At 34.1% G+C, this 21,281-nt stretch overlaps 3 protein-coding genes across 3 annotated transcripts; 1 reads left to right on the top strand and 2 right to left on the bottom strand.

The window, feature by feature from the left end:
- Positions 1-3,869: 3,869 nt before the first annotated feature.
- On the top strand, positions 3,870-12,708 carry LOC107945963 (5'-3' exoribonuclease 4). Its single transcript, XM_016880139.2, is given in 23 exon segments — positions 3,870-4,239; positions 4,784-4,886; positions 4,968-5,044; positions 5,122-5,313; positions 5,468-5,587; positions 5,705-5,767; positions 5,869-6,015; positions 6,127-6,291; positions 6,377-6,454; positions 7,232-7,318; positions 8,041-8,121; positions 8,809-8,904; positions 9,007-9,077; positions 10,004-10,132; positions 10,251-10,327; positions 10,417-10,457; positions 10,554-10,628; positions 10,766-10,917; positions 10,994-11,098; positions 11,190-11,265; positions 11,447-11,529; positions 11,685-12,336; positions 12,338-12,708. Coding segments are annotated over 23 exon segments (2,925 nt in total). The 5' UTR covers positions 3,870-4,032; the 3' UTR covers positions 12,386-12,708.
- A 667-nt stretch (positions 12,709-13,375) lies between these two features.
- LOC121223339 (rubredoxin) lies at positions 13,376-15,060 on the bottom strand. Its single transcript, XM_041104600.1, has one exon. The coding sequence runs from the start codon at positions 14,114-14,116 to the stop codon at positions 13,511-13,513; it is 606 nt and encodes a 201-aa protein (XP_040960534.1). The 5' UTR covers positions 14,117-15,060; the 3' UTR covers positions 13,376-13,510.
- LOC107945964 (probable transcription factor At3g04930) lies at positions 13,376-16,497 on the bottom strand. Its single transcript, XM_041104599.1, has one exon. The coding sequence runs from the start codon at positions 16,236-16,238 to the stop codon at positions 14,970-14,972; it is 1,269 nt and encodes a 422-aa protein (XP_040960533.1). The 5' UTR covers positions 16,239-16,497; the 3' UTR covers positions 13,376-14,969.
- Positions 16,498-21,281: the final 4,784 nt, after the last annotated feature.

Raw genomic sequence — 21,281 nt, 5'->3', positions numbered from 1 at the left:
TAATTTTACGTATATTTTAAATATATATGATCATTTTTATTAATTAATATAAAAATATAATTCTCTCCACATAAAATTATATCAACATTAATACTTAACAAACAGGTTTCATGTTTATTATTAATTTCAAATTATTAATATTAAAGATAAAAATTATAATAATTACAATTATATTTATGTTATTAATAATGTTCTCATTATTAGTATCATAATATTTATAATTTAATTAAACATCGAATTTATAATAAATTACCTGTACTATTTTAAATAATAACAACCTTTGCCGCATGAAGAATTTTTTTGATAGATTAGGTCACAAGCCCCATTTTTGGTTTAATTATTCTTTCGTCTCTATATTTTTTACACATTTAAAATTTAATTTATTTATTTATAATTTTAAAAATTTAATCCTTTTACTTTGTTAAATTGGATTAAGTGACAATTTTAACTTAAAATTGCTCTCATGACAAATATTATACAAGTCATAAACTAGATAAGCAAATAAGATTGTTAAATATGAATAAAAATAATAATCGGATAGAGTATTTATTTTTTAAACTCGTTAAATTATTTGACTAAAAATAGTAATCGATAAATAATTTAAATACCAATGTAAAAAAAATTAGAGACAAAAGTAAACGAAATGAATATGGTTTGAGAGATAGTGACGTAAACCATAATAAAAAGAGAGCAATTAATCACATTAAATTAGCTTACTTTGGTCGGTGAAATGTCATATAAAGAAAGATATAATTATAATTTAGCTTTGGTAAATAGATTACAAACTTTCACCCTAAAACATCATGAAGGGCATGAAAAGTAATTAAAAGGAAAGATATTTTAATGAAATTAATTACTTGCTTTTACAAGTTTTAGCAATATTATATCAGCATTTTTTTGAAAGCAAATGAGGAAAGCTTATTTTGAATGCTAATTGAACCTGAAAGTAATTACTTGCTTATTTTAATGGCTGACTTTTTCCTTTGTATTATCATGGCCTATGTTCAAAACACATGCTCTTCAAATCCTATACTCGTCCCAATCAAGAACAAATCAAAATTTTCCAGCAGACAAGGTCCAAAAGAACTAAAATAACAAATTCTATTGACTAACAAACCAAGAACAAGGTCCAGCAGACTAAAATAACATTTCATCTTCCACAACAGTTTCATCTTCTACTCACTAACAAACTAAAATAACATTTTCCAGCAGACTATCAAAACAATGTCCAGAACAAACCAACAAAATCTTTATCGCCTATAACCTCTTCAAACATGAATTTGTAATGTACAAGTACTTTAACTTACCTACAAGATTGAAATCATAATAAATTTGATATCTATGTAACTGACCATGTGTATCAAAGCTAACCCACCTCAGAGGTTAAAACTGTTCTATCTCGATATTATCTATCTTGTGATATTACTAGCAGAAAATACATAATTATGTTTAATAAATGATCCAAACACAATGTACTTTGATAAGTTCAAAAACCAACAATAGAACTTAATGACTGTAACAAGTTGATAAAAGGTAGTTGTAGGGAATTTTGCAATAATATTATTGCTTTTTAAAAAGTTCCGATGAAACATTATAAGTTTGACTATAGAATTCAGAACTTTGGACCTACAATTAAACATAAACATATAGATAGCTTGGTTAGCAGAAAAAAAATCATATTACACTGATTGGAAAATCCAACTCATCATTGCTTTTCTGTTTATCAAAGTCTGAAAATATCAAATTTTATTCTTAATTTACAACAAATTAGTTATATACATATAACTCAAATTCATATCTTGCCCAAATTCATAGATTAAAACACAAAAAGAAAATAGAAATTCTTACTCATATCAAACATCCTATTCAATCAATAACAAGAACCTCAAATTCCAAAATGTTTAATATCTTAAAAAAATCAAATTCAGTATCTTCACACATATATCCAAAGCCAGACTACACAAATTGCATCTAACAGCTTCTAGTTTCTATGATCTGCACTCAGCATGAAATTCAATATTCTTAACATTATAAATTGTTTTGAACATTCGTTATCATCTAACATTTTCATCTTACCTATTTTTGCTACTTTCAGAGGACCGAATTACAACAGAACAAACAAACAAAAGAACTCGAACTGCAGAAATCTTACCTATTTTTGCTACTTTCAGAGGACCAAAAGAACTCAATGATCTTACCTATTTTTGCTACTCAGTTCAGGCACTTAAACAAACAAACATTGGAAGAAATCTCATTCGGTTTTGGAGATCAAAAAAGGACTCGAAACTTACAACAAAACAAACAGAAATCGAAGATTAGCAGAGAAGAGACAACATCTTCGAACGGCATGCATTTCTTAAGCCTAACCAACAACAGAAAACACATTTCAATCGCACATGCAATACAAACAGAATAAAATTGGCTAAAACTAACCTATTAGCAAATCGGGGCACAATGAAGAAGAACCTGAAAAAAGCAAAAGGGGAAACCGATTAGATAAAAACAATAGATCATATTTACCTTGAAAGTATTGGTTTTCATCTACAATAGAAAAGGATATTAATCTATCGGGAAACATAGACTAACCGATGATGCAAATCGGCAGAAACTGTGAGCAAATCGGCCGAAATAGAAAAGAAAATAATCGGGGGAGCAAATCGGCAGAAAAGGCAAGAAAATAATAATGGGAAAAAGCAATGAAACAAGGAAGCAATTCGGATGAAGGTGGGAAACGGAAGAGAAACAGAGGGGATCGATTAGGGGTAAAAGAGGGAGGGTTTAAGGTAGTGTCGTCTAATTTGGGCAGAAGGGGGGAATAGAAATTGGTGCTTTTCACCGATTAGGAAAGTAAGGGGATACACGCGTATTAGCAATACGCTCAACCAAATGGCGTCTTAGATAGGTATTACGTGGGGCCCACCGATTAGGGGTGTATTGGCTTAGCCAATATACCAAACCAAACAAGCTGTAAGAGATTGTGATAATACCTGTCATTTACACTTGACTCCAATTCTATTCAACATCCCGTAAATTTTAATTTAATTCTTAAATTTTAAAACATTTTAATTGAATTTTTAAAATATTAGTATTGTATTAATACAAATTTTTTATCATTTTAATTATCAATTTTAGCACTTCGATGTTAAGAAAAAGAATACAATCTTCTTAAATTTTAACTATACTTGTTAAGTTTTCCTAAAAATTCTATCAATCACGTATTTAGAACACAAATGTATATTTAAAAATAAGATACAATAAATAGTGAAACATATAGTTTAAAATTAATTAATAATAATAGCATATGAAATATATACAATATTAAAATAAAAATAGATTAAATTGTAAGTAAAATTAAATTTAAACATATAAATACATCAAATTAAGAATATTAAATGAATACAATTGTTTATCATGGTGTTGCCATCACTAATTTTAAGTTAAATTGTAACATTAACTCAATCAACAATATTATTAACATATACAGATTATAAAATATGCATAATAAAATTAAAATGTAAAAAAAATAAAATAAAATTTTAATTGAATGATAAATGTAAGGTTTTACTAATATAATTGACGTGGATTAAAATTCTAATTATATTCTAATTTATTTATTTATTAATTAAAAAATTAAAATTAATTTGTAGTAATTATATTTTTAAACACCTTAATTGATTAAAATAACAGATTTTTTAAAATTTAAACCAAGTATATTCTTTTCCGCCAAATTGAATAATGCCCTGTCCCTTAGGTTAGCCAGCCTATCCATATTTTGCTTCCCACCATAATGTAGGGCAATTTAGTCATTTCAGTAAGCTCACAAAAGAAAGGCTTTTTATATTACCGTTGCGACCGTACAATTTCACCGTCACTGACACATCTCGAATTTTCTCTCTCTCTCTCTCTCTCTCTCTCTCTCTCTCTCTCTCTCTCTTTTTCTTTCTTTTTCCGATATTTTCCCTATATCGGAAAAAAAAAACCTCACCCTCCAAAACCTTACCGGAGGAACCTCCAATTCTTCACAGCACAGCCATGGGAGTACCGACGTTTTACAGGTGGCTTGCGGATCGGTACCCGCAATCAATCGTCGACGTAATCGAGGAAGAACCGAGAGAAGACGCAGATGGAAATCAAATACCAGTTGATGTCTCTAAACCTAACCCTAACGGCCTCGAATTCGATAATCTTTATCTCGATATGAATGGAATTATTCACCCTCGTTTTCACCCCGAGGGCAAGGTAATTTTTCTTTTTGGAAATGAAAGACCTTCAGAATTTCTTTTTGTTTGGATTATTTGTTTTTTCTTAATTTTATTTTGAGTTGATTTTAGAATTTTTTGTCGCTGTTAGGGATGTAATTATGATGATTGATTTACGAACTGTCTGGAAATGTGTTTTTACTTAAGATGTAGTTTAGTAAATGTAATTGGGAAATATATGTTGCTTAGGAAGGGTATTATGGTGCTAGAATTAGCTTTTGCGGAGGAGAAGGTTTTAGGTAGGGTCTATTTGCAATCTGTATATAAATAAAATTTTGATTGAAAGCAAGTTTTAGGGTAACCAAGTGGTGGATTGGATATTATTATGGTGAGGAAGTTGTAGTATGTTTTCCTTTCTTAGTATGATCTTGATTACCATGCATCGAGAAGTATTGTCCTTGATGACTGGTGCATCAACATTTTTCCTTTTTTGTGTTCCGTAAGTTGGTATATTGGTTTTTATTTCTGCCTTGGCCTTGATCTTTTACTGGATATCACCCATCGCGATGTTTTATTTATTACAGCCTGCACCTGCCACTTATGACGATGTATTTAAATCAATCTTTGATTATATTGACCATCTCTTCTCATTGGTTCGTCCTAGAAAGCTACTCTATATGGCAATTGGTAGGCTTTATTCCATGTTTATTCAATTTTCTTTCTTCTTTTAATTGTTTCTTTAATTCATTGTATATATAATATTTGTAGATGGTGTTGCCCCTAGAGCTAAGATGAATCAGCAACGAACTCGACGTTTTAGAGCGGCAAAAGATGCTGCTGAGGCAGTAAGTCTTTGAATTATTTAGTGGATTCTAATGATCAGATTAGTTGATTTATCTTTTGGTTGTTTATGTCATGTTAGGCAGCTGAAGAGGAGAGATTGAGGAAAGAGTTTGAGGCTGAGGGGAATGCTTTGTCCCCCAAGGAAAGACCTGAAACATGTGACTCAAACGTTATTACTCCTGGCACTTCATTTATGGCTGTGTTGTCTGTAGCTCTTCAGTATTATATACAATCTAGGTTGAATCACAATCCTGGCTGGCGGAATACAAAGGTGCGAAGGACATTATTCTTTGGCTTCAAAGATTGGATGATTCCTTGCAAAATGGATAATCCTTTCTGTATAATTTTCCCATATACTTTTGGCTTTCAGGATACTTTGTCTCTCTAAATTTATTTATGGGGCTGCATTGGGTGATTATTTGAAGGTTATTCTTTCTGATGCAAATGTTCCTGGTGAGGGAGAACACAAGATTATGTCATACATTCGTTTACAACGTAACCTTCCTGGCTTCAATCCAAACACGCGACACTGTCTGTATGGTCTGGTGAGAGTCAACTCCATAACTAGCCCTTCACACTATGCTACTTCTGATTCATTTATGGCTCTCTCATAGATGTTTTAATTGTAGTGCTAAATTAGGCATTTGATTTGTCATGATCAGGACGCAGATTTGATCATGTTGTCCTTAGCTACACATGAGGTTCACTTTTCAATTTTAAGAGAGGTCGGTGCCTCTTTATCTTAATTTTAAATCTTATTCTTAGTTTCAAACAATTTATTGCTAATGGTCGTTTTTATTATTATTCATTTTCCATTGCTGTGTAGGTGATTGCTCTTCCTGGACAACAGGACAAGTGCTTTCTCTGTGGTCAAGTAGGTCATTTGGCAGCAGAGTGTCGTGGTAAGCCAGATGATGAAACCGGAGAATGGAATGCTGTGGATGATACACCTATACACAAGAAGAAATATCAGGTACAGAAGTAACTCAATCTCCATTTAAGTGATACAACACAAGCACAATTGTTCTTTCCTCTTTTTCTTGCTTGGTTTATACTGTGCTGATCTGGCTAATTGTATGGACAGTTTCTTAACATATGGATGTTGCGAGAATATTTGGAATATGATTTAGAGATCCCCAACCCTCCATTTGAGATAAACTTTGAAAGAATAGTGGATGATTTTGTTTTCATATGTTTCTTTGTTGGCAATGATTTCCTTCCGCATATGCCAACATTAGAAATCAGGGAGGTATGTGATTGCCTTAGTTTCTGTGCCTGGTTTTTCTTTATTCTATTAAATTATTAATCAAAGCATAAGTAATTTTCTGTTTCAGGGTGCTATAAATCTTTTGATGCAAGTGTATAAAAGGGAATTTGCAGCCATGGGTGGTTATCTTACTGATGCTGGTGAGGTAATTTTTCCCTATTTTTTTTATGTATCTGTTAAGTCTTTGTCATAAAGTTCACTATGAACTATAACAGATAAAAGTGCATCAATGGAATATCTAGTTATCAACTGGAGCTTTATTTCTTTATAGTAAAGATCAGTAGAGTGAAGAACTCACTATTCTTTGAAATGAAGCGTTTGTGGGAGACTAATAATTTCCATTTTTACCTATCAAACATCAAATTTAGTGATTATCTCATCAGGAGTTGGGAATGGATTTCATCTCCAGTTCAAGTCAAATAGATATTTATTATACATTTTCTGTCTTCTCTTTTTGGTAGGTGGGATGGGTTGTTGTGCGTGGATACCAGTATACATTCATAAAACCAGTACACATTTCTTTAACCATTGACCATCTCAAAATTCCCAAATCTAGGAAAATTTACTTTTTTAACATTTTCTCTTCCCAAAATTATTTAGATTCCTAATCAATGGCTAGATGCTATATTGCTGTTATCATGAGATTTACTGCTGAAGAACAACAGATCAAAGTTAACCAATTAACGATGGGTGCATATTTGTTGACATTCTAGAAAGGAACTGAGATAGAGTACAGGCTGACTTAATGAAGTGGGTCCTCCTTGTTAACGACTTTATTCATTTATCGTGACAAAATAGTGTGTTGCATAAGATCAGAAGAAATTGTTGTTATTTTTAATTTCTTGTCCAGATCCGGCTACAACTGTTCTTTCTCATGGTTGCTGATATCATCCCCCCCCCCTCGTTTTTTTTGCAAGCACAGGTTTTGTTAGATAGAGTGGAGTATTTTATTCAATCTGTTTCTGTTCATGAAGACCAAATCTTTCAGAAGAGGGCTCGTATACAGCAGGTGAGTTACATCTTCTGTTCTTTGATGCATATGTGTATCTCCTATCCAGTTGAAAACCAGGACATGAAATTTGGATGATTATATTATATTTTGATGTTTTTTTTTTTGACTGATGTGATGCTATATAAGTTGGGTGATTTCAGTAATATCTTTTAGAGCTAGGTTGCTTTTTTCTTGGAGCAATGTGTTACATTAATTAAAAAAAAAGTATTGTATTTATCTTCTATTGATTTCTGTGAAGTAGGCTTAGCTGGAAAAATAATTGCTCACTTAAGGGGGGACCAATCTTGGCCATTTTTTTAAAGAATCTTTTGTTCCTTCCAAGCAACTACAAACATGTAAGCAGAAATATGTGTAAATGTTCAAATTTTACTGCATCCAACAAATAGCAACACACAACATCTGGGGAAGTGACTTTTCAAGAGATTCTTACTGAAGTGCAAAGTAATCTCTTGAAGGCAAGGAGAAATATATTCTTGATAGTAATAAATTTGTAAATTTTGAAGTTCAGTGAACTTCTATTTTATGATAACTGTTTTAGTCAGATCTTTTACTTGTCTTTATGAATAAATTGTGGTTGTGCGCAAGTTGTGTGCTAAAGTTATGAGCTTTTGGCTTTCCATTGGTGATTGGTGGTTTATCATGCACATCTTCCTTAAGTTGTTTTATTTCTACTTAAGTTCTCATATAAGTTCCTTATGTTGGTAAATGACTATTTTCAGGCAATTGAGAATAATGAACAGATAAAGCTTAAAGCAAGAGGAGAGTCCTCTAAGGATGCACAGGCAACTGTTGTAGATAAGGTCTGTGTAATAAATCATTTTGTTTTAAATTAGAAATCTGTGTTCAAGTAAAATGGCAGGTTCAGTGTCTCTACAGGTGAAATTGTTTGGATTGTAGGTCAAAGTGAGAATCCAGGTTGTTACTAATTCGAAGCATATTGACGAGCTCACAGATGCTTAATGCTTAACTTGATCTGAACCAAGTGATATCATTATCTGCACTGAATTAGCTACCAAGTGATATCATTATCTGCACTGAATTAGCTTTACGCTCTTTTATTGATAAATTGAGAAATCTTTTGGTTATGTGAAGTCTTAATTAACTTTATGCTCTTTAATTTGCACTGAATTTTGTTGAATATCATTGTCCACTAGCTTATCTTGACATACATTTGAACTGATTGCTTAACCTTCCACTTTTAATCTTTTAACCCATAAAGTTGAAAAGTGAAGGGGGGAGTTATAGTAAATTGCTGTGAATTTTGTAGAATATCATTATCTGCGTACTTTATTGACATCCATTTGAACTGTGAGCTTAAGCTGTTCCACTGTTGGTCTTATATTTCATAATATGTAGAAGTGAAGGGGATAGTTATGATATGTAGAATCTCATGCAAGCCCTGACTGTCCTTTGAGCAATCGGAGAAGTGTGGTAGCTTTTTGTGATCAGCTTCTTGCACTGTAGTAATCTACTTGTTCTTTTTCCAGATTAAATTAGGGGAACCAGGATACAAAGAAAGATATTATGTTGAGAAATTTGACATATCAAATCCCGGGGAGATTGAAGAAGTTAAAAAGGACATTGTAAGTTTAAATTCAAAGTCTCGTGGAAGATTTTTGCCACAATACATTGTGTATGTGGTATCCTGGTAGAAGAGCTGTAATGGTTGTTTCTACTTCTTGCAGGTTTTGAAGTATGTTGAAGGGCTATGCTGGGTATGCCGCTATTACTACGAAGGTGTTTGCTCCTGGCAATGGTTAGTTTTGTTTTGGACTGGCAGAAAATTTGTATCTATGTTCCCTTCTATCTGTCATTTCGTAAACTAAACGAACTAAGATTAAATACAAGAGCATAAGCATTTTCTGTATGCTCTTGGCATTGACTTATGCATCCTTTCGCCTGCTTATGCTTTCCAATGCTATGCTTTAAATGCCAAGTGAAGCCTATGCTCTGCAATGGATTTATGTGTTTTTTTCCTCCTTATGCTTTCCAACGCTCTGCTTGCATTACAAGTAAATATCAGAAAGAGACAGTGTTATCTATACAAAAATTCACTAAAGTTTGCTTGGTAGGGTGGAAAGTTGAAAGAGGAGAAAAGTGGATAGATAGAAACATATTTTTTCTATCTATTGGTGTGCTTGGCTGGAAAGATGGAAAAGTAGAAAGAAAAAGTAACATCTTTCCATCAATTGCTTGGTAGAGTTGAAAGTTGAAAGAAAAACATATGCATGCTTTACTTATTCCTCTCTCATTTCTTTCCTCTTGCCTTTCCAATTTGAAATGATTTGTTTTTATACATTATGATGCAAAAATGGTCGTCTTTGTTATTTCTTTTCTCACTTCTCTTTCCTACCGGGCGCAGTCAAAATTTGCCCTTTCCACTTTTGTACTTCCCTCTTTCCATCCTCCCACTTTCAAGTACACCCTTAATGCTGTGTGCTATTGTCTTTGTAAACAGTTGAGACATTTTCAACTTAAAGGTTTTAGGTTTTAATCATGGTCAAGGAGAGCCAGGTATTTGGTATCTGATACTCTTTCCGTAGCTCAAACTGCAGTTGGCTTCTGCTGTATATACATGTCTAGTATGACTACCTAACAAATAGTCCAAAATATGCTACATGTCTTGCAATATGGCTTTTTTATTCAGTTTGTCTAAAGTGGCATCTACACTGTTTCCTTCAGGTTTTATCCATATCATTATGCTCCATTTGCTTCAGATCTTTCAGATCTAGCTGATTTGGAAATAACATTTTTCATGGGAGAGCCATTTAAACCCTTTGACCAGCTCATGGGAACACTGCCAGCTGCCAGGTTTCTTTGCTTTATATTTGTTGTCTATAAGTATATGGCATTTTACGTCAAATATTTCTTTTTGGTTCTGGTTTACTGTTGCTTATGCTATACTATTTTATCTCTTATCACGTTATAGTTATAAAGCTTTGCCTGAAGAATATGGGAAACTGATGACTGATCCATCATCACCTATCTATAATTTCTATCCCACCGGTAAGAAGTCAATTAACTCTTGGTGGTCTCTTTGTCTTGTGAGATTCCTCCCCTCTTGTAAAGTTCACTGAGATTTCTTTGTGCGGCAGATTTTGAGATTGACATGCATGGAAAACGCTTTGCATGGCAGGTGTATTCTTATCTAGAAAGTTAACTCATTTTTTTTATTTTCCTCATGCATTTCAACAAAAAAATTGTGGACTCTTACCCTTTTTCTTTCCACCAGGGTGTTGTCAAATTGCCATTCATTGATGAGAAGAAGTTGCTTTCTGCAACAAGAAAGCTTGAAGCTACTTTAACGGTCTGAATGGTTGTTTTAGATTAGCAAGCTTAATTTCTAAATGATGCATGCGAAATATCCTGGAGTCTTCTTTCATGCATCGCTTGTTCTTACAATGTTTTTGGTTGATTCATTATTCTAACCCTTAATATCTACAGGCTGAAGAGCAGATTCGGAACAGTGTGATGCTTGATCTGCTATATGTCCATCCCCTTCATCCTTTGGCTTCTCAAGTGATTTCGTATTATCAAATGTACCATCATGTTCGCCCCCATGAAAGATTCTTATGGCCAATCGACACAAATGCTAGGTTGGTTAATCTAACTGTTAATTATTGAGTGTTCACATTTGAAATAATTTTTACGGAACATCTGTTGGTTTCACAGTGGTGGAATGAATGGATTTCTTTGGTTATCTGAAAGGAATGGTTGGCAACATGTAGTCTCTTCCCCTGTCAAGGGTTTGCCGCATATAGAATTTAACCAAGTGTTGTAAGTCTTCCATGGTTCTATTTCCATTTTTTGTCATGAACGCTTGTATAAATTTATCCCAACTATTTTTCATGCATTTTTTTCTTTGCAGGAATGTTACATATCTTAATCCTTCACACCATAGACACATTCCAAGACTTCCACAGGGTGTTTTGGTACCCAAAAAGGTATGACTTTTTGACATAGGCGTAGGCTTAAATTTATTAGGTATAATTAGGGAACACAAGGAAGCACAAGATTACCATTGAACTTTCTTTTATGGTACTCTCTCATCCTGAGAAACATGACAGAGCATTGTGGACCCCTCAGCAGAGTTTACTTTTAAACACATGCATATCACTCTTGCAGGTTCTAACACCATTGGACATCAAACCTTTTCCTGTATTATGGCATGAAGACAGTGGTGGCCGGCGCCAGCAAGGCAGAGATCGGTGAGAATCTTAGCATGATTTTAGAGATCTGTTACCATACTATTAAAATTTGCCATCAATTTAGTGCCAGTGCTGTTAGGACCTCAGAATTTATTCAAAGGCCTTCATAGCTGCCGCTGGTTACTAGGATATTCATTGTTAAATTTGTTTGACAGGGAACTGGTACCTGGTGCAATCATTGGGCCTCAGCTAGGAGAGGCAGCACATCGTCTTGTCAGGAATACTCTTAATATTAAATCAAAGGGGCCATCCTCTTGGTCGTTCGAGCAACCATCTTTTAATATGTCAAGCAACTACACCAGCATTAGACCAAGACCTGCTGGACCAGCAGGTTATGAAAGGGGCTTTCTTGATGACCCAAACCATTATTATAGCAGGCAGCCACGTGTGACTGGACCATTAAGTTATGGAAGGGGATACGGTAATGGCGCAAATTACTATGGTCAACACAACCATCCTCAAGGTATATCGGGTAACCCAAGACATCCATCATCCAATGGTATGCAAGTCAAAAACAACTACAGGGCACAGGATACATTACAGAATCAGGACCGTTATTATGATTTGAGGACTGGAATGTCTGCTTTGTCTTTTGAGGGAAGTGCCAGAGGTAGAGCACATGCAGAGATGTCTTCGAAAATGCCAAATTCTAGGTGCCTGCAAAATCTAGATCTCCTGTCTGAGCAGAACACGGGTGCTGCTCCCCTACCACCCAACACATGGATGGGTAAACCAGTTAATGTAAACCCTGGAAGTCGCTTAAAACAAGAAAACGCATCAAGTGGAGCTTATGAGAAGCAGATGAAGAAAGGTTTATCAGATTAAGACTCGTCCATCTCCTGTAAATCAGCAGTGATCATGATATCGGATGGGGTTGTTGCCTATTTCTTTCACACAGGCGTGTACATTCACTAATTGTCAACTTTTTAACTTATAGTTCATGCAAACCGTTGCGTAGTTTAAACCATAGGTTCCCATCACACCGCCAAAACTAGGACTGTTATGTTGATAGTGTCAATTATATGTTCAAGTTGTACAAATAGGCATCATCATATTGTAGAGGCATCATCATATTGTAGATCTCAGTTTGCAGTATAGCATTGGCAAGAGCCGGAACTGGCAAAGCCGCCTGTTGTGTTTTGTAACTGAACGGAGAAAATGTGATTGGTATGTTTCTCATTTCAAGGATGCCCCTTTCATTGCTTATTCTATTACAACCAGGATAGACATGATTGTATGACAAGTTTACTTGTGTTCCATTATAAGTATGTAAATCACAACCTATCATTGCTAATTTGTTTTTTTAAACGCATTTATATGTATATTTTTTGAAGAAGTTTGTAAGTGTAGGTACAATTACAAATAATATGTTAGAGATATATTTAGACATGATCTACATCTGAGGAAATTCACGTGATATTTGGCATAGGGAACTTGGACATTCAAAGTTTTAAATTCCAACTTTATCAACATTTTGCCTTTTATAATTCGTCATGATTTACAATCTTATGAAGTATAATATAATCTCTTTTTTAAAACCAAAGCTTCTAAAAAACTTGGTAAATGAATGAGGATCAAAGCTCAGATTCCTACAAAACAAAGCCTAGAAACAAGGCCTAAAAGCTGGTAAACCTAAAGTTCAAGGTGTTAGTATCGTTGCCATGGGGAAGGATCATTCAATATCTAAGATTCTACAATCTTGATTTGCAGATAATTTCAAAGTACTTGAAACCACAAAAATCTCTTTTTGGATTAATGGTTGCCAATGGTACCATGATCTATTCAAAACCCTTGAATTTTATATTTTAAGCATGCATGGAGCAACGAAATGCCAAGAAAACTAAAATGAAACACAAAACTCAAAGAAGCTTCGATTTTTTTTGGGGGGTGGGGGGGGGTTGATGGATTTTCCTATTTGCACAAAAATATACCTTTAAGGCAAAGAACAATTACAGAAATTTATATTATGCACCCTACCTACCTATTGCAAAAAGTAGCCACTCAAGAAGAGCACAAAGAAGAAGAACAAACTGCCATAAATTAAGAGGGCCTTTTGACCAGAAGTAAGAGCATTGCCTCCTAAACCAAACTGCTGATTCTGAGCAAACCCAGCAATCTCAACACTCTTACTCTCAAAGAAAGACTTTGCAGCCCCACAGGTAGGGCATCTCCAATCATCAGGCAACTTATCAAACTGAAACCCTGGTGGAATTGGATAGGAAGGATCACCCACTGCTTCATCATACTTGAACCCACATGACCTGCACTCATATATCCCTGTGTTCAACACAGCAAACTTCTCTTCTAACCTGCGTTTGTCAATCGTCTCTTCTCCCCCACTTGTTTCTTCCACTGATGGAGATTGTTTGTTATCTGGGTCAGAAGTTGGGGTTTCTTGACTGTCTTCTTTTGAGACATCAATGGAACGAACGGTGAAATGGGGTTGGTTTCTATGGGTTTGGAGGATGTTGGGAGGAATTCTGGAGAGGAGTTTATGGAAGGGAAAGAGATTAGGTTTTTTGGGCTTCGGACAAGGTTGGGTTAAGTGGTGAAGAGGAAAAATGAGTCTTGCTGTTGCAGATGCCATTTCAATGGAGGATTTCTCTTTCTATTTTTACTGATTTTGGGTTTTGGCGTCAGACTTGGTTTAGTGATATTTTTGGCAGTGGGTGGAGGAGAAATGAAAGGGATCCATGGAAGGGAAGGGGCATATGCTCTTTTCCTGTTTGAAAAAAATAAAAGGATTTGGATAAGGTGAGGCACCTGTCTCTCTGTCTACCATGCAACTTCTTGTTATGGGGCTAATTTTTTGTTTTGACTTGGATAAGCCTGGTTTTCACTTGGGCTCCAACTCCTCATTTTCCTTTTTACAAAGGAAAGGTAGAAATTGTTCCAGGATCAAATACGAAGTTTTGATCCCGAGACTGATATCAAAGACTTTGCCACCTCACCATGGTATGTGGAATCGACATTTAATTTTACAAACAAAATAGACGGATTGGATCTGGGATAACCCAAGAAATTTTATATATTGATAATGTGAATCAGAATAGCCTGAAACCTAATCAAACATTCAATTTTGCAGCCCTTCTTTTCTATTATGCTCATATAAAAACCACACCATAGTGTCTTCCCTCTGAAACTACCAAACATTTACCCATGACATCAAATCAAGTTGAATAAGCTTCAGCTTCAAAATAACCAGAACTCGTTATTCCAAAACCCAAAAAGCATTCTGTCAAGGCTTTACATTAATCGTAACATAACATCCTCTAAGCAAATCAACCCAACTCATGTTTGAATATATCATATATTGTACACAAATGTGAAAAAAAAAAATTATAACAAACAAACTAAGCAAAGCAGAACCATCATTTCAATCAAATCAACCGAAACCCAAAAGCCACTTTCTTCCCTACACTATATCAGCTTATCCAAAATCACCCATTCATCGACCGGAGCTCCTCCAAAGCCGCCTTAATCTCATCCTGCACCAGCTCCACCCGTTTCGAATAAACTTCCAACTCCATTATCTGCAGCTTTCTCCATCTTTCATCCATCCATTCCCCGTTGCCCCCACCGCCGCCCAAACACAATGGAATTGCATTCATCACCAATCCACTGATCCCTCTTCCTCCATATCCCCCTCCTCCTCCCAGTACACTACCTAACAACTCCTTAAACAAGGGTGTTACACAACTCCTCACGGTCTCCTCTATGACCCCGGCCGCCCCCGTGTTAGCTCCTCCTCCACTGCTACCACCACCAAGTGCTTCTACATTACCATTATCATTATTAACCCTATCATTAGAGTTACTATCTATATGCACAATTCCATCGTTTACATCTCTTTTTTCCTCCATTTTCACTCCTTTATTTCTCGACCTTTTCTTCGTGGCTGCTGGTTTCTGTGTCAAATTCTTTTTCTCTCCACTTTCATCGATCAAACTAGCGTTGTTATTATTGTTATTTTCGTCATCATCTAAGACATTATCTTCTACTTTGCTAACACCATCATTCCAGATCCTTCTAGAAATTTCAAAAGTAGCTTGATCATGAGGGCTTTTGAAGGAAAATTCTTTACCTGAACTGATCTTGCTAATCACGTTCCTATATTTCTTCTTCAACCTTCGAAGCTTCTCCACTAATTGATTCTTGTTGAAATCCAGCTGGAGTTTCGATTTGATTTGATCGTAAAACAAAGCCGTATCTTGATGGTGATGGTGAGAAGTAGAAGAGGGATTTGAGCTCGTTTTCAACATTGTGTAATCGAGGAACCCTTGGAGAAGCTCGATCTCGTCTTCGTCGGTCCATAACCGTTGAAATAACCGTCGCGAATCGTCCAATTGCTGCGGCGGCGGAGTTTTTTTCTCCGCCACAACGGAATCGACGCGTTGGCTTTTGGAATCAGGAGGCAATTCGTCGGTCGAGATGGCGGCGATGGTTACGGCGGCAGCGGAGGGGACGGCGAGAGGAACGGCAGGGACTGAGGCGAAGGATACTTGGGAAGGGATCGGTTGAGGGAGTAAAGAAGGGGAATTTATGTCTTCTTCTTCCTCTAACAATACCTCGTCTTCTTCATCGTTCAAAACGTCTTCGTTACCGTTAAGGACGTCGTCATTTTCGTTGATCTCGTTATCGGAGGAAGAAGGTTCGTCGTCGTCGTCCTGAGATACCTCGAAAACGGCGCCGTACTGCTCCGAAGCCATGAGAGGTTCACGAGGAATCGGTGATTAGGAAAGCGTGTTTGTTGGACTCGGTTGAAGAGGAAGGGGAAGGTGGGATGTTTGGTTAGAGAGAGCTAACAGTCAACGCGCTTCCTTGGCGCGTGTTCGGGAGATTTAACATATATAGAAAATTTTAAATTTCTTCTTCAACTTGTGACTTAATTGTAAAATGATTGTAAAAGTTAATTCCCGTAAAATTATAACCCAGAAATTAAATTGATTTTTAAAACTTTAAAATATTTCAATTAAGATAGGTCAACGTTTGAAAAATTAACTTGCAGAGAGTTTGAGTTTGAGGTTTAGTGTTTAAAATTCGTGATTTGAATTTAAAATTTAGAGTAAAAATATTATCAAAATTATGTATTAATAATATAAAAAAATTATTAAAATATCATTAATAATTAGATAGAGATCACAGATGATATGGTAAGAAGGGTCTATAAAATAATTTTTATTCTTTCGGTCTCATATCTTGATCATTATACTTATAATTATTAGGATTTCTTCATTTTATGAAATCAAACAGTGCGTTACTTGTTGATAACTTAAAAGAGGGGGCAGTCTTAACATAAACTTCAAACTGTGTTTCTAGTAATGAAAGAGAAACTAATACAAGGTGAACTTTTCCTTGGTCTTCTCAAATACTTGTTCTGCAATGACAGCACCTGTTCCATCGGCTTGCTTGATCTCCAGGATAGTCTTCTGGTAAAACCCAATACGTCTCAATGCATCCGCAATGAAATCATCAAATCCTATTGCTATGGCTGCCTCTGCTTTCGCTCCATAAACCAGCTTCTGCTTTCCCATTACAAAATAAACACATGTCACCATTTCGATTTCATATAGCCACCCTTAAGAAGTGACATCCAACTAGTCCGGGGTTGAAATCTCAATCGTGAGTTAATGAAAAGGATTATATACGTTAAAAAATAGTAAGGTTTGGCATCGGACCTTGATTCTTGACAGATGGATAGCACCGAAGCACATTGGGCAAGGCTAGCATGAAGCATACATTTCACAGTCTGAGAGCTCAATCTGATTCAGCTTCTTGCATGCCTGACATGGTATGTTATGTTCCAAGCATTAGTAAATAGAAAACATGGATTTCTCATACATTTATATGAGAACCTAAGAATCCTTATATCCTAACGTCTAACATGCACCGATGACAATCGAGCTGAATTAGTCGTATTTCCTCGCTATATTTAACATGCATGCAAAATTATCGACCATCACATGACTGCTAGAAATACAGCAAACTCTTGCCATCAAACAAAAAAGGCCATAACAATTGCAAATAAATCACAGAATGATGCCGAAAAACCCCCACAAAATGAAAGCTACTGTATATTTATATGTATGTCTTCCATTGAAGCTATCATATTTTCTTACAATCAACAAAAAAACATCTAAGCTTTTCGTAGCAGTTCATGGTTTTCAGGGATTGGAACTGTTTCAATCATTTCAAGTAAACATATGGACAGGATCGATAAATTTTATTAAATTGTTTTGTTGGTTTGTTTAGTTCTTTTGATCTGACCTCTCTAATAGCAGTAACCTCTGCATGTGCAGTAGGGTCAGTGTTTCTCAAAACCATGTTGTGGCAACTCACAATGACTTCGTCATTGCAAACGACAACTGCACCAAATGGCCTTCCATCTTTACATTCAACCCCTTTATATGCTTCTCCAATTGCTTGTGTTAAGAATTTGTGATCTCTATCCTGTACAGCTGGTTGAACGATAAACAGAAACGAGAATTTTCATAATCACCTAACAAACATTAAGCATGACGGTTTTCCGAAGATCTCTACATCGTTAATCAAGTATCTTTGAATCATTCACTCATATGTTGTCCGAAACCCGTCTCTAATACTTATGGCATATTGATTAACACGGCATATCCAGGCAATAATGACAACCCTCACTATGATCCATAACCTGTGACAGCTAAAATACCTACTAGTGGATAACAGACCTATGCCATCCAGACTCTTTGTTTCTCTCGAACCCATGGCTAACACCTATGTGCAACACGTATCTAGATATGGATATGAACTCATCCTCAAGTCCGAGTAACATAGATTAAAACAGCATATCTAAGCAATATCAGATTATCAATAATGATAACCATGACCATGATCCATAAAATGTGACATAGAATATATAGATATTAAGGAGATAAACAATTTTCATGATATATTTCAGTATTTTATTAATAAAGGAACAAATAGTCCTATTATGAATAAAAGGTTTAGACTATGTTTATATAATAAAGTTAGAAAATTTTTATTAGTAGAAATTTTTACAAAAATAAATGGAGCTATTTGCAAACAATAAACTCAATTTCAAAATACTTTTTCAGAATATTTTTTACAAGTTTATGTTTTTACTAATGATTTAGATGAAAAATTTCCTACTATAAAATTTAGACGGGATCATGAGCCATTTGATATAAGCAGTATTGAATAGGGTTTTGTTAAAAAAATAGTAGTTCAAAAATTTTCTTTTCATCTATTAAAAGATTTTCCTGCATCTATTAAGTCTATATCATTAAACATAATAAATAAAGATGACATTTACTATTATTTTCATATTGAAATAAGCAGCCTTATTGGTATTGCCGAAAAAGAAAAATTTATCAGCCATATCAAATTTGGATTATTCAAAGAATGATTGGAAGCCCCAAATTATCAGCAGTCAAAGAAGACAAAGAACACTTGATAAAAAATATTGACAAGTGTTACAAAAATTCCAGTTATTATCAAACCCAAACAGTGATAGATTTGATGGCAAAAGCCAAATATTTACTTTAGCAAGAAATTTATAAACTCTGGACTGATGGAAGACGAATATTGGCATATGAAACTGGAAACATCCAGAATGATAGAGATGAAAAATTTGTGCAGCTATTAAAAAAGATAGCTGAAATGGAGATTGAAGATTTTTCATCTCATAAAATAGAAGAAATCAAAAACACGTGGGAGACTTGGAATTCACCAAGACTTTCACTAAATTCATTACATCTAGATGAGATAGAAGAAATGAATCTAAATAACATTCAAGAAGGATAAAGCCAAAACAGGCAGCCACGTGAAAAAATAAAGTCCAAGAAAAACAAATACTCAAGTATGGACAAAAGAAGGCAACTTGAAGAAGAGGGCATCTAGATGCAAACAAAAAATATTGCAACGTGGAAGCAACCATCAAATCAATGATGTGACAAGACATGAAATGTGGAAGCAACCATGTTCATGATGAGACATTATCCTTATCAGAAAACTGTGCGGGATTCAAAGAAAATTTAAAAAGAGTTTTAGAATTCTCTTATAATAGAAAAGGAAAAAGCCTAAAGAAGGCATCGAAAAATAGTTTCGAAATCTTCCTTTTTCTTTTCATTCACCATCCTCTCCTTGTAAAAACTTTTCCTTTACTTCTACTTTTGTAATAAAATCTATTGTCTTCCGCATTCTCCTTCAATCCTGAAATTGGTATCAGAGCTCTAGTGTAACGATACTTGGAGAAATAATATCGTAGTATTTATTGTAAATTCTTATATTTTATTTACAATTTCGTTTATTTCATGATTATTTATCTTAAAACCCATATATCTGTTATTCTATCTTTCTATTGCCTGCTTATGCCTGTGTGAGACTTTAGGCCTTTGAGAGTAAAGACATAAAAAAATAACGGAAGGTTTTAGGTACCAAAGATAAATTTCATGGAAGAAACAGGTTGTCTATATAAATACAAAATTTGCAATCATATTATGCAAATTATATAACAAAGTAAGTAAAATAGAACAACAAGTAAATAATTTAGGAGGGGTTACAGAATTAGATTTGAATAGCGAATCTAAAGAAATATTATCTAATATTAATAATAAATTAAAACAAGTTCTTATTAATAAAAATATAGAACAAAAGATAGATTTAGGACCTTTATATTATGAAAATAGTAATATAATATTAACTTTGTCTGAGGAAGAAGATACTTCTTCAGAAGAATCATCTACTACTAATAAAAGAAATAAAAAAACTGAAAAACAGAAAAGAAAATATACTCACCAGAAAAAATATGATTTCTAATCCTATAAACAACTTATAGAGCATTGGAAGTATAAATTCACTAAGAGTTTTGATAAAAATGAAAGAATTGAATATTTAAAACTAATAGAACAATTTTATGAAAAATATAAAGATTTATTTACTTTATTTAACTATCATTATATGTTAAAATATGACATTACAGACAGTAGTAGTTCTAATAATTCTGATAATTCTATAAACCTAGAAGACCTAAAAGTTACAAGTTATAAGTCTGATGAAGAAAATACTTCAACAGATGAAGACGAAAATATAGAAATATCAGAACCTATGGATACTGATCAAACAGATCCTTATGGAAAAAGAAAAATAGAGTTAGATCTTCAAAATGATGATTATCTGAGATATTTTAATAAAGATTTTGACAAATTTGAAAATGCAACTAGAATTTTTGGTAATAAAACAGAAAATATAGCTACAAATGAAATAAAAACTGAAAATCTAGGAGACTCATCTACTCAACTAGTTCCACATAGAATAAATGATTTAAATAAAAGAAATGTTGCTCAAGGAGGAATATATTTAGATTTAACTAATATTCCTGTAGCAGACTATGAAAAAATCATAGATGACTGGGCACAATCTATGACTATTGTTGTAAACAACAATAATATGTGGTCAAAAGAAAAATTTTTAAACTATTTTGTTGGAACATTTCAAGGAGATGTTCTACAATTTCTAAGAAGATGGAATAATCTGATAAAGGAAAAGAAAGAAAATGGTAGTTAATCAACTAGATAGGAACTCCCAAAGATCTTTTAAAAGGATTAACTTTTATTCTAAAAATAGAATTTTGTGGCTATTTTGATAAAAAAAAGATCAGGATAGTATATCTAGTTATATATTGTCAAAAATCAAATTATGTGATATTAGATATTTAGAAGAATTCTCTAAAAAATTTCTTCATGAATATCAAAAAC

Source organism: Gossypium hirsutum, chromosome D11 (genome assembly GCF_007990345.1).
Source record: "Gossypium hirsutum isolate 1008001.06 chromosome D11, Gossypium_hirsutum_v2.1, whole genome shotgun sequence".
NCBI classification, from domain to species: Eukaryota; Viridiplantae; Streptophyta; class Magnoliopsida; order Malvales; family Malvaceae; genus Gossypium; species Gossypium hirsutum.
Note: the sequence above shows the minus strand (reverse complement) of the source record. Positions and strands in the feature narration are given on the sequence as shown.

Coding starts and splice junctions, on each gene's coding strand:
- LOC121223339 (XM_041104600.1), bottom strand. CDS start 14,116: ATGGCATCTGCAACAGCAAGACTCATTTTTCCTCTTCACCACTTAACC.
- LOC107945964 (XM_041104599.1), bottom strand. CDS start 16,238: ATGGCTTCGGAGCAGTACGGCGCCGTTTTCGAGGTATCTCAGGACGAC.